This window comes from Amblyomma mixtum, chromosome 3, assembly GCF_055824585.1.
Source record: "Amblyomma mixtum isolate Tamu chromosome 3, ASM5582458v1, whole genome shotgun sequence".
Lineage (NCBI taxonomy): Eukaryota > Metazoa > Arthropoda > Arachnida > Ixodida > Ixodidae > Amblyomma > Amblyomma mixtum.
The window spans coordinates 187,555,954-187,568,528 of NC_143014.1; the positions used below are offsets into that span (position 1 = coordinate 187,555,954).

Genomic DNA, 12,575 nt, shown 5'->3' on the forward strand with positions numbered 1-12,575 from the left:
ATGAAACACTCTTGCGGTACTGTGGACTGCAAAGATGATTCACCTGCAAAGCCAGGTGATCTGCTGCTTCCTTGGCTGGTGCGAAGCAGTGTTGTGACAACAAATACATCACCGCATGGCTGAAACCCCACCTCTGCACCAATACAACTGTTGCATTTTGAATTCAGGGCTCATGGTGAGGTGTGAATGAGTCACAGAGGCACTTGGGCCCAGTTTGTCGTTTACTAGGTTCAGCTCTCACCCCAGCCCAGCCAAATGTTGACACTTATGTCAGCACAATGCAGCTTTCTCTCAGCAAAGCAGATTTCCAGCAACAAAGGCATATAAGTTGAGAAGGAAAGCTGTAGAATAGGAGGAAAGTCATTTTTATCATATAAAGCTCTGTTATGACATAACAGCACTGCAAAGAAACCATGTTCACAAGAATGAAAACACACACACAGGCGAACACTTCTGTTAGTGTGTGTTGCCATAGTTTCTTTGCACTGCAGTTTTGTCAGAACAGCCTAATTAACTTGCCCAAAAGTTTGTATTAGAAAGCTCCTTTAACAGAGCACATGCAGAAGAAATTTCTGCTATAAAGCGGCTTTTAAGTAATAATCTCTGTATCTAAATCATATAAACCAAACCTAAGAAAGCCAGTTTCACAGCCCTTCAAGGTCTGTTTCGTTACCTTCAATGTGATTATTTGCATGCTTGCATGCCGTAAGTATGCATGAATAGAAAAGTGCTCAAGTATACGCCACCTATGAAGGCAGCCACCATTCCATTGCCCCAGTCAGTGATGCAAAGGTACTGCTGCTTATAACAATTTTTCTTTTCTTCAGAATATGCCCAGAAGAGCATGCAGATGCTAACAAAATAAAACAAAATCTTTATGAAAAAAAGGAAACCCGGAGCATTTAATGACAACCAGATTATGAATACCGATTACGCAGATCATGGCGGGATACACCATACCAATATTTCCCCACAGAACATGGTTCCATGTATTTTGTTTTCTGCAAACCGTCTTTCACAAGATGTGGCACCCTTTAAGGAGCGAGTGAAAATTCATCTGCTACACAGAAAACTGGCTGGAAATGAACGCACATGGGAAGTGGCAGATGCGTGCTTGACAGCTGCCACCATCTCTCACTTGCGCCTTTCACCAGCAAAAACTGCACATGCACACTAGAAGCTGGTGGTTTGTTTTCAACCAGTGGAGCCAGGAGAGGGCAGAGGAGAAGAGGCACACGTGCACAAGGTGGCCATGTGATAAAGGTAGATTCAACAGCAAATGAAATATTGGCAGGGAACACGCTAAAAATATTTGGAAACAGTACACGACTGAATGACAGTGAAGGAACAGAAACGCACAAGGTTCTTAGTCATAGTCTGCTGAACCATGCATTTATCGCATGGAAAAAGTTTCTCAAAATTGCTTCTGAAGTCATGCAGAGGTTTCTCCTGTGCCATTATGCTACGTCTGGTTGGAAGGCTTGCTCCTTTTTTTGCTAAAAAAGAAATCTCGCTCTACCAAGGAGACTTTTAATACACTCACTTCTCTAACTGTACAACATAGGTACCACAAGACTTGAATACGCATTGCTTGAATTGCAGGCTACCTTCGCCATAGTATGAAACCATTATCAGCAGCACTGTTAGACAAATCAAGCAAGAGAGGGATGCATATATTTACTCCCTTTCACATATGCTGAATAGGTTCAGTACAATGCTTCTTTTCAAAAGGAGCAATGGTGTGTTACGGAATCTAACGCCTGAGAAACTGATAAAAAACACAGGTTATAAAGCACTACTGTATTTTCAGATTGTCACTATGGCATAAATTAAAATAAATGCAGGCAAACAGTGCTAATATGTCACTGCATAATGCTTACTCAGTTGGATATTCATTCTACAGGTGCCCCGAAATACCACGGTGCACTCTAGCAGCTGATGCACAGCGTACAGCAAGGGCACAGGCGGCACATCCAGTGGGCCCACGCTACAGTTTTGATGTTCGTCCTAAAGGTGGACCGAGTGAAGCAGTGCAGCTCCCAGCAGTGTGCATCAGAAGCACTTCTGACGCTTTATGCAAAGATTTATCATTCGCTCACCTTACCAAAAGTGTTGTTCTATGCCTAAGACATGTGCTGATGCCTGCATTATCTGCTTTAACAAGAATGGGATCATCTGCAGACAGATTCCCCATGTATGCATAACATGCTTTGCTCTGCAGCAATTTTGCCACACCCCTGGACTACTCAAAACATGAATCTGGTGGAAAAAAAGGAAAAATGCAGGGTGCTGCCAACAGCTGACTGCAACACTCATAGAAAGTAGCTGCAGGTCATGGCATGAACTTTTATTTGGAGTTTCATAAATGGCAGGGTTAAAGATGTATGGATAGCTACAGCGTATGAGTCAAGCATGTTAAACAAGCAAAGTAAAATTACAAATAGGAACCGTTGCCAACCGCTGCCAGGTGCAAGCGGGGTTTATACACAGAAGGAGAGTATTAGTGGTTAGTGGCAGAATAGCACGAGTACACTACAACTTTCCACTGTCATTAAGGAGGCCACAAGGTTATTCATTCACTTCTGACCGTAAATACGCCATTCGCTGCTTGCCGGCGCAGCCATAGCACACGAATCTGGAAGCAAAACCACACTATGAACGCGCAAATGGTAACATGATTGCAGTGGAAAAAAATTACTCGCGCATGTCCAGCCTACCACAGTAGTCACCGAAATTGGCACGATCAGAATTAATCAGTTGATATAACTAAGCGCCACGAAATACCTGTCCACATAATTTGGTATTACTGCCAGGAAACGAAAAGAAACGCGATGAGAAAAAGAAACCAAAGCGTGCACCTATGAGAACGCAACACCTTCCAGCATCCAACGATTCAGGAATGATAACTATCACCACACATGCAACGCCACACGGCGAACGACAATTCGCTGATGAAATTGCTTATCAGTTTGAGGCGCTGTCAGTAAGTTCTAGTAAACTAGAACACAGTGCAGACGATAAAATTCCATGTCAAATTTTCATGAAATTGCCACAAGCTACGATTGTTCGATGAGCGAAGGGTAAGTCTAAACACGGAAATAGCGTAGGTAGTACCACAGCTGCGCTGCTTTTTTGTTCCAACGTTTAAAATGAACCAATATAATTAAGCAATCCCTCACCTCCAAAACAAATTCCGAATGCTACGTAATACAAGACGAATGGTTGCAGACATTTCATTTGTAAACCTGGATAGGCTAGGATTCTATCCCCAATCTATAAACAAATGTCAAAGCACAGCACAAAACAACAACGACAATTCGCGATAAGCAATTTAGCAATAAGTTGTTTCTAATCTAAAAAAAATATATATATACAATATCATAGCGCAGTTCTTTTATAGTCTTTTATCGTACCTATGACCTGAAGAATATGACGCAACGCAAGTTTCGGTTTTCGGGGCACCTCACGACCGCACCCCTTCCCCTCGGGTTTTTGCGAGAACGTTCGCGTACCTTCGAGCCTTCGGCACCACTTTTTCATGTATCGTAATGGTTGCAGAGGTGGCAGAGGCAAAGCGTCAACTCTGGTTGCCGTTAGCACTAATGCAGCACATTGGTGCACAACGAAAATAAAGCCTTTTTTGAATCATGCTCACTTTCTAACGGAAAGCGGCGAGGATACCTTTCGCGTACTGCGGAAATAATGGAACTATTAATATCGCGAGCTTGCGCTGCTGCACGTTTTTCGATGTTTTGGGTTCCCCCTTAGTGTCTACCTAGCCTCATGTGGGCTGGTGCCTGTCTGTTTTTTCATCTTAATTTTTTTTTGCAAAACAAAACGCCGCGACACGACATGCTACGTTAGCTACGTGTCACTACAAGCCGGGCTTTTCTAGCGCTTTCTCGTGCAATCACGAATGCGAAAGCTACGTGTCGGTTGTTGGGTGTACCACGTGCCTTGAATCTGACCAATGAAGAAGTCCGGGCTATCTTCGACTGACCAATGAGGTAACGCCACGCCGAGAAGCCACTTCTTATACCATGCCTGCTCCGAGAGTGGAGTCTGTCAGTTGCTCGGTGTGATTCCTGTTGTTCCTGAGGCGTAGCGTGTTTGCGGTGGTCGAGAGCTGCCGGCTGTTCAAGAGTTCTGTTGTCAGCGCTCATCTGGAGCTTCCATTGAGGACCGTGAGTGCATATTTCTCGTTCCCGGTTTTCTGCTTCCCGAGTTTTTTCGCTGCTTAATGGATATTATGTCGCATTGCTCGAATTGCCGCCCCTGTGGGTAGTTGCGGCAAGTTGGCGCGCCGGGGCCACACGCTTGAGAATTTACATCGAATTCGTTACTCGCGTGTAGCTTAATCTTGTTGGCAGAGGTTTCCTGAATTGGGCAGTCATTACTTACCTCGTAATTTTCTTAAAACTGGAGGCATCAGTTCCAAGTGCACGGCTTGCGCTGACGTGGACTCGAAACTAAAAGCCATCTTGTATGCATCTCGTATGTCACTTGCTTCGTGTGCATGTGATCGAGACACGGAACTTAGTGTAACGGTATTTAAAGGTACGAAGAAATTCTGTAATGTGTAGTCTTAGTTTGGCAGCCTGCCGGCATCTTATGGAAGCTGACGTGTACTCCGGGTTCTTCGGCGTTAGATGGGCTTTGCTACGACTGTGTCCAAGCACAGCTCATTTCCGCCGATGGGACTTGTAAGCCGGATTTAGAGGTGTTGTTTCGGCACGTTCTCATTACCTGCCAGCGTATGGCCAATGACGGGGTGTATGACCGATAATGACCTTGCACGTCAAGCGAGTTTTGGTGGCGCCCTGTTAATTGTTTTCCTGGTCGTTCGCAGGTGCGCATCAAAATGCACAAACTTTCGTTCTGCCTCACGGCAGCGCTCCTGGTCGCTGCCGTTGTGTCTGCGAAAAAAGACAGCGATGCTGCAAAAGACAAGGAAAATGTTGGCACCGTCATTGGCATTGATCTTGGCACAACATATTCATGGTAAGCGCTGTAATTTCCTGCATGCCACGTACGGCATTAGTCGTGCAAGTTAGCTGGTTTCGGTTTCTAATTACATGAAGACTCGGTGTGTTTACCGGTTTGTTTTTGTTTTTAGCGTTGGTGTTTTCAAGAATGGGCGAGTAGAAATCATTGCCAATGACCAAGGAAACCGCATCACTCCTTCGTACGTCGCCTTCACTGCGGAGGGGGAACGTCTGATCGGCGATGCAGCAAAGAACCAACTTACAAGCAATCCTGAGAACACCGTTTTTGATGCCAAACGGCTCATTGGCCGTGACTGGACTGACCCATCTGTCCAGCATGACGTCAAGTACTTCCCATTTATTGTGAAGGAAAAGAACGGCAAACCTCACATAGTGGTAAGAGCCACTTACGCCCTCCTTTTGTTCTGTGCCCGCAAGGTTGCTAGCCCATCCTAGCTGTGGAAGCAGCGCATTGATAATGCACAAAATTGCCAGCCTCTTTGATGTGGCATATACGAATGCAACCTCAAATGAACAATTTGTTCCTTTTTGTCCCTATTATCTCAACCTCACTGGCATGGTTGTACTCTGCCCGCTTCCACGCCTCACTGATTTTTCTTTTTCTCTCCAGGTGAAGGCCTCGGGCAAGGACGAGAAGGTATTCGCTCCAGAAGAGATTTCTGCCATGGTTTTGTCCAAAATGAAGGAAACTGCAGAAGCCTATCTTGGCAAGAAAGTAACCCATGCTGTTGTGACTGTGCCAGCCTACTTCAATGATGCTCAGCGCCAGGCAACTAAGGATGCTGGAACCATTGCTGGCCTTAATGTCATGAGAATCATCAATGAGCCCACAGCTGCTGCCATTGCCTATGGTCTTGACAAGAAAGAGGGCGAGAAGAACATTTTGGTTTTTGACCTGGGTGGTGGAACCTTTGATGTTTCTCTCCTTACGATCGACAATGGAGTCTTTGAGGTCGTGTCTACCAATGGGGACACTCATCTTGGTAAGTGTGTTTTGTGAATCTCAATTCTCCACCCCAATTCGTGTGCTGCTATTCTGTTTCCATACCTCTGAAGTTGTTATAGTATTTGAGTGTTGCATGCATGACTGGCCCCCTCCAGTTTCCTTAAACTGAATGCAGGTGCCGTAGTGCTTGTGCCTCTTCTTAATCGCTGCCTCTTTTTTGGGTACAGGTGGAGAGGACTTCGACCAGCGTGTGATGGAACACTTCATCAAGCTGTACAAGAAGAAGACTGGCAAGGATGTGCGCAAAGACAACCGTGCTGTGCAAAAGCTGCGTCGAGAGGTTGAAAAGGCAAAGCGTACCCTGTCTACTGCTCACCAGGCTAGAATTGAAATCGAGTCCTTCTTTGATGGAGAAGATTTCAGCGAGACTCTGACAAGGGCCAAGTTCGAAGAGTTGAACATGGACCTCTTCCGTTCAACCATGAAACCAGTCCAGAAGGTGCTCGAGGATGGTGACCTGAAGAAGAGTGATGTAGATGAGATAGTCCTGGTTGGTGGCTCTACCAGGATTCCAAAGGTCCAGCAGCTGGTGAAGGAGTTCTTCAATGGCAAGGAGCCCACCCGAGGAATCAATCCCGATGAAGCTGTGGCTTATGGTGCTGCTGTCCAGGCTGGAGTCCTTGGGGGAGAGGAAGACACTGGCGACCTTGTGCTCCTTGATGTCAACCCACTCACCCTTGGCATTGAGACTGTTGGTGGGGTAATGACCAAGCTCATCCCTCGCAACACTGTCATTCCCACCAAGAAGTCGCAGATCTTCTCCACAGCTTCTGATGACCAGTCTACTGTGACCATCCAAGTCTACGAAGGAGAGCGACCCATGACCAAGGACAACCACCAGCTGGGAAGGTTTGATCTGACTGGAATTCCCCCAGCACCACGTGGTGTGCCTCAGATTGAGGTTACCTTTGAGATCGATGTCAACGGAATCCTGAAAGTCAGCGCCGAGGACAAGGGTACAGGCAACAAGCAGAAGATTGTCATCAGCAATGACCAAAACAGGCTGACCCCAGAGGACATTGAAAGGATGGTGAAGGATGCAGAGAAGTTCGCTGATGAGGATAAGAAGGTCAAAGAAAAAGTTGAGGCTCGTAATGAATTGGAGTCCTACGCATATTCACTCAAGAACCAAGTAGAAGACAAGGAGAAGCTCGGTGCCAAGTTGGACGACAAGGAGAAGACAAAGATTAAGGAGGCTGTTGAAGAGACCATCAAATGGTTGGAACAGAACTCTGATGCTGACGCTGACCAACTCAAGGCCCAGAAGAAGTCTTTGGAAGAAGTTGTTCAACCCATTGTAGCGAAGCTGTACTCGGGTGGCACTCCACCTCCAACGGACAAGGATGACTCTACAAAGGATGAATTGTAGAAAGCAGTCTAGGACTTCCAGAGGGTGGATGGCAACTCTCATCACTCATTTGTTAACGATCACAAGTGCATCATTTGGCCACCATTTTCCCACCTACCCTTTGGCTGGCTATGTGTTCTCTGGACTTGTTTGCCATCCTCATTCTGTGTACAAACTCTATAACTTAAGTTATGTTTGAAGGGCTTTTTTTTACACGGGGTGTCAAATAAATGTTTGTACATAACTGTTGTACTTTTTGATGTCCCACTTCATTAGCAGCGCAGTATTGCTGACTGGCGACTGCTGCACTGCAGTACCTTCCATGGCTGAAATTGCCATTCATATGTTGCATGTTTCAAGTGGCGAGGACCTGCACGTGCAACAGAGATCCTCCTCCAGCACAAAAGGGAAGTTCTTTGTAACTTAATGTGTGGCTCTGGAATGGCATGTTCAATAGCTGTGGTTGGCGTACGCAATATTGCAGAGCTGAGCTGCTACGCCACTTGTGTGGCCATCGTGCTAGAAAGTACTTGGCAGTTGCATAAAAATCTAGGTTTTGGGCGTAAGTCTTCAATAGCTGAAGTGCAACGCCATGCAGTTGATCTGAAATGTCCAACTTATAGAATTGGACCACTAGTTAGTATTCCTGTGATGACAAACATCTACTTTGTAACAAATATTGCTGCAGCTTTTCTATAGTGAGCAAGGGTTTGAAATTAGTGCTCTCCCATTGCATCACGACATTCTGGCCAGACTGTCTGGCCAAACAGGAGTGTTCTATGGCTGGCCTAACAAGGGTTTAGCAAGAGTGTTTGTTCGCAGTGGGTGCATTATGGACTGTGAGGGAATTGTGCTTTTCTACAAATTGTCAGTTGTAAACGGACTTCGTATGCAAGGCCAAGCAGATTTATCTGGGTATTAATGATAAGGGTCAATTTGTGTTAAGTAATGTTTGCCAAGTAATGTGGCAACATATGGCCAACTTCAATCTGTCTTCAGTGTCCCTTTAGCATTTGGTGTTTGTGGCTACATTACAAAAGAAAGCTTTACAAAGGAACCTGGAGAATTACTCCAGAAGGAACTGAATTAATCTTCACAGACATACCCTGCCAACTGCTTAAATGAGAGATGTAGTGCGAATGGATGCAAGAAAACCCCATACATGTGGTGGCACTCATTCAGGAGAGAATTTCCTCACTGAAAGAAACATCAAACTACAGTTTCCTTCATTTAAACCAGAGAAGTTAATCATGTTATTGTAATTCCTTCCTATATTTGCGGCATTGCTCTTGCTATTTTTTTTCATGCTTGAAATTAAGGCACCTACGAGTAAGACAAACCTACCATAGGACCTTCACAGTGGTGCATGAACAGCTGTGCAAATCATTCAAAAATAATTGCTGCTGCTGCAGCTATGAAAAGCGCATCTGCCACCTGAAGTTCATCAAAGCTGATGAATGAATCTGAATTGCAACAGAAAAGTGCAATTTATTTCTACAGGAAAAATGTTCAGTCTAATGTATATGTGCAAGAGCTCTTCACATTTCTTGAAACCTACCTGTGTTAATCTCTCCCTTGGAAAGATTAACACTCAGGTCAGCTTAAAATTGCTGCAAAAGTATGCACACACTTCTGTGCACATGTGCCTGACTGCAGTACTTTTCGTTTCATAGATGCCAAGTAGTAAAACTGAGAAGTGCTATCACAAGAACATTTATTGACCATGTCTTGCATAAAAAAGACGATGAAAAGATTTGGCGGCATTTTACTAAAACGCTGACTGCAGAAATGAGTGCTAGAATAAAAAAGCCTTATTAGTGGAAATAATTACCTTCAACGCTTTACAATAAATCTATTGCCACCAAAGCTCGTCAGAACAATAGAAATATGCAAGCACTGTAGCTGCACTGAAACTCTGGCACTAAATACTGCACGGTGCACTACAAAACCTTCACATAAGGGTGTATAGTTATACTTCTCTAAATTTGAAGTAAATATCACAGCACTATAGTTCAAGACAAGTTCGCCTCAACATTTCCTGCAAGCAAAGTATTCTATGGGTTTACAGGTTAACTCCAAACAGCGATAACACCCAAGCAAAGAAGCCCAGGATGCTTGACCACAGTCCCCTCACATTAGCCAAAGCATTGGACAGTTCAGGGTCTCCACTGATGAAGTCCACAATAATACTTTTTTTCAGGTCTTCTTGCCAATACTTGGCTTTTCCTTCTTCCAGCTGCAGAAGGCACACCTGCATAATCTGCATCAGTTCATAATGGCACATCAGATAGCACCCAAGGCTTTACAGACAAATGAGGATCAGCGAAAGGAATTGCTGTACTTTACGCACAAGGGAAAGCAAACAATGCCTGAACAGCTTAGCAAAAATATGCATCACAAGACAGAACTTCCTCATAGCTCCAATGACAACAGTGAAATAGCATCTGCTGAGAACGTAATGAACGGCACAGTTGGTAACTTAGCATGGCACAGCATTTTGCCATGCTCAGTTACCATGCACATAGAGGCCCGTGTACTGTGCGATGTCAGTGCACGTTAAAGAACCCCAGGTGGTCTAAATTTCCGGAGCCCTCCACTACGGTGTCCCTCATGGCCTGAGTCGCTTTGGAACGTTAAACCCCCATAAACCATAACCTCTGATGAGAATCCATGCAATGTTTGAACGGCAAGGCAAGCAGAGCCCAATTTCTGGAAAGAACAGTACTGCCCACTGCACTTATTGCATGGCTTCTTGATGCTATGCCTGGACAGCACAAATGTGTAACAGCATTCTCAGGGCAAATCCACTAAAACTATTAGGGCCACAGTGTAGTTAACTGCAATGACCACAGCAGTATGACTAGGTACACATGCATTATAACAATCTCACAAAAAATTAAATTCTCAATGTTTGTATGATTTGACGTATCTTCATTTATGCAGATTTTCACTCACCCTCCCAATGCTTGCAAAAACTTGCTTTGTGCCCTTGATCAACTGACATATTGAGAGTGAAAAACCAGTAGCATAGACTTGCCACAATTAGATGAGTGTGGCCGGTAATGTGAATCACACTCATGGTAAAGGAGTGTCAGGATAATCGAATGTTTATTCACAAAAAAAAAAAAAAAACTGCCACCTCTGTTGTTCTGGTAATGGCTGGAAGGATGATGCAAGTTCAAATACCAGACAAATGTGCAACATCTGAATGTTTCTTTCCCTATATGTTGATGTAATAGTGAGGTTTTTTTTTTTTCTGCACCAGATTAGCTTCTACTAATGGTATATTTGACTCACTTTGTTTGACCATAATTTTTTACACACACTGCTGAAGAAATCAATTTTTCACGTTGCTTCATTACCAGTAAACTGGTACACTAACCAACGATCTACTAGAATAGACAAGCGACAAATTCCACCAGTGCAGCTTGCAAGAAGGATGTAGTACTGCCATTTGGCTTGACTGCATCAAACCAGCAAGTTCCCTCATCTGCTCCAAAAAACACATTAAAAAAAAAAGAAAACAGCACTTACATATGAACGAAGACTGTACTCTGTTTTGTACTTTGGTGCAGAGAGGAGAATGATTTGACGGGCTCTTTTCAAGGGCTCATCAACAACCTGACCAAATGCTTTCACATTCTCCTTTTGCCTCTCGTCCACTATGCTGGCCAGCCTTAACTGCAGGAAACAATGGTGTCACTTAGAAAATGGCAGCATGCAAATGTAAAAATGCTAATTATACATGTTTTTCTGAATTTTATCAATTCCATCCAACTTTTTAGGCTAAAATGCCTGAAAATGCACAGGCAAAGTGCTTTTATCCACCAAAAAATTTTTTCTATACGACACATATACACCCAGGAAGATGTAATGTAGCTGGGAATACGCAGAAAAAGTCATTTGGGGTTAAACAGACCAAAATGTCATAAAACATTCATGAGATTTTACAAATTGAAGAGCCCTCGGACTGTGCTTATTGCTTTTTGTGCGCTTGTACTAGATGCCTTTCCCTCACAAGAACAGCGCTTTCTTGATAATCTGACACATGTTGTGATGTCACTCAAAACATTAGAGAAACACTGGCAAAAGCACATCTTAACTTGGCAACAATAATCAACTTAGCATGGTCACATTAACAACATGGCTTGCTGGTTAAGCCAACATGACCAAAATTAATGCAAGATATGCTACACACAGAACTTCTTGCCACCACTGAGGGATCACAACTTTTCTCCAATCATCTCTACATCAATAAGCAAAGATCTGAAGCATGGCTAAAAGGTCAAAGTGCGCTTTGTGTAGTTGGTTACAACATATCCTGACAATTTAAACCTACTACACAGTGGAGGTTTCAGCAAACACTTTCAAAACATCCTTAAAATTAGAAAAATTCAAATTAGAAAATCTTTTCAAGAAAAAACTCAACTATGGCAGATGTTCTAAGTCCCATTAATTAGCACAGTCTGGTGGCTAGTGCCAATGGTGAGTGCGAAGCCATAGATGTGACAATGCCATATCAGCCTTTGAAACTAAGAAAAAGTTCTCTAAAGCCGCGCAGTGCAATGAAATCCAAAGCATTTTTCAGCACAAAACCAAAACTGAGCGCATGACACAAGCAGAAAGCTCAGTGCAAACGCAACGTCTGCTGGTGATGTGTTGCTATGCCTAGGACGCCAAATTCAAACTGCCTGCAATGTAGTACCACATCATGCACATTCTTTTGCTTTGTTGCTTGATGCAAAGGAAAGGGTAGTGAATGCCAACTGCACAGTCATTATTTTTCAGAATGACGAGGCAAAAGTGCATGCCATGGTACAACGGAGCAGGCAGTCTGAATTTGGCTTTGAAGTCATTGCAATGCTTCACGAGCAGACATGGTGTTTACACAACTTCCTGCACGCCTCATGAGCTCTTTCGGGTTGGTATGGAAAAAAGCACTGAATTTTCTCATCCTGCAAGGCTTTAGAGAATGACTCTTTCTTTGTTTGAAAACTGATATCGCATTGTCTTGTCCGTGGCTACGAACATTAGAATCAGCCACTTTTCCTGCTTTATTTTGAACACCACACAACTGTTTCTCAACAACTGGCCCATGGCACATTCCTCCTTTGCAATAAAACACACTGACGGAATTTGAGAGTTGGAGTATCACAACACAATCACAATCAGTATGAAAGGGAATGCTTCGTTTGCACTCAAAAGCCAAGCTAAT

General features: G+C 43.9%; 2 protein-coding genes across 3 annotated transcripts in view; one reads left to right on the forward strand and one right to left on the reverse strand.

Annotated features, from left to right (window-relative positions):
- Positions 1 to 4,025: 4,025 nt before the first annotated feature.
- On the forward strand, positions 4,026 to 7,604 carry Hsc70-3 (heat shock protein 70 cognate 3). The gene is made up of 5 exons (XM_089582221.1): positions 4,026 to 4,184; positions 4,850 to 5,001; positions 5,117 to 5,381; positions 5,617 to 5,989; positions 6,180 to 7,604. Exons 2-5 carry the CDS (start codon positions 4,862 to 4,864, stop codon positions 7,379 to 7,381), a joined length of 1,980 nt encoding a protein of 659 aa, XP_089438347.1. The 5' UTR covers positions 4,026 to 4,184; positions 4,850 to 4,861; the 3' UTR covers positions 7,382 to 7,604.
- Positions 7,605 to 9,057: 1,453 nt separating this feature from the next.
- Positions 9,058 to 12,575, reverse strand: part of LOC149353017 (guanylate-binding protein 3-like) — a 74,476-nt gene continuing 70,958 nt past the window's right edge. For both annotated transcript variants that reach the window (XM_089582218.1, XM_089582219.1), the window contains 2 exons: positions 10,895 to 11,041; positions 9,058 to 9,620 (listed from right to left, as the gene is read on the reverse strand). In XM_089582218.1, the coding sequence (XP_089438344.1) occupies positions 9,423 to 9,620; positions 10,895 to 11,041 (345 nt within the window). In that variant the 3' untranslated portion in view covers positions 9,058 to 9,422. The remainder of the gene's footprint in view (positions 9,621 to 10,894; positions 11,042 to 12,575) is intronic.

Bases quoted from the DNA above. Each gene is read 5' to 3' on its own strand.
- Hsc70-3 (XM_089582221.1), top strand. From the start codon at position 4,862: ATGCACAAACTTTCGTTCTGCCTCACGGCAGCGCTCCTGGTCGCTGCC. The intron at 5,002-5,116 runs GTAAGCGCTGTA...TTTTGTTTTTAG, and splicing joins CTTGGCACAACATATTCATG to CGTTGGTGTTTTCAAGAATG. The intron at 5,990-6,179 runs GTAAGTGTGTTT...TTTTGGGTACAG, and splicing joins CAATGGGGACACTCATCTTG to GTGGAGAGGACTTCGACCAG.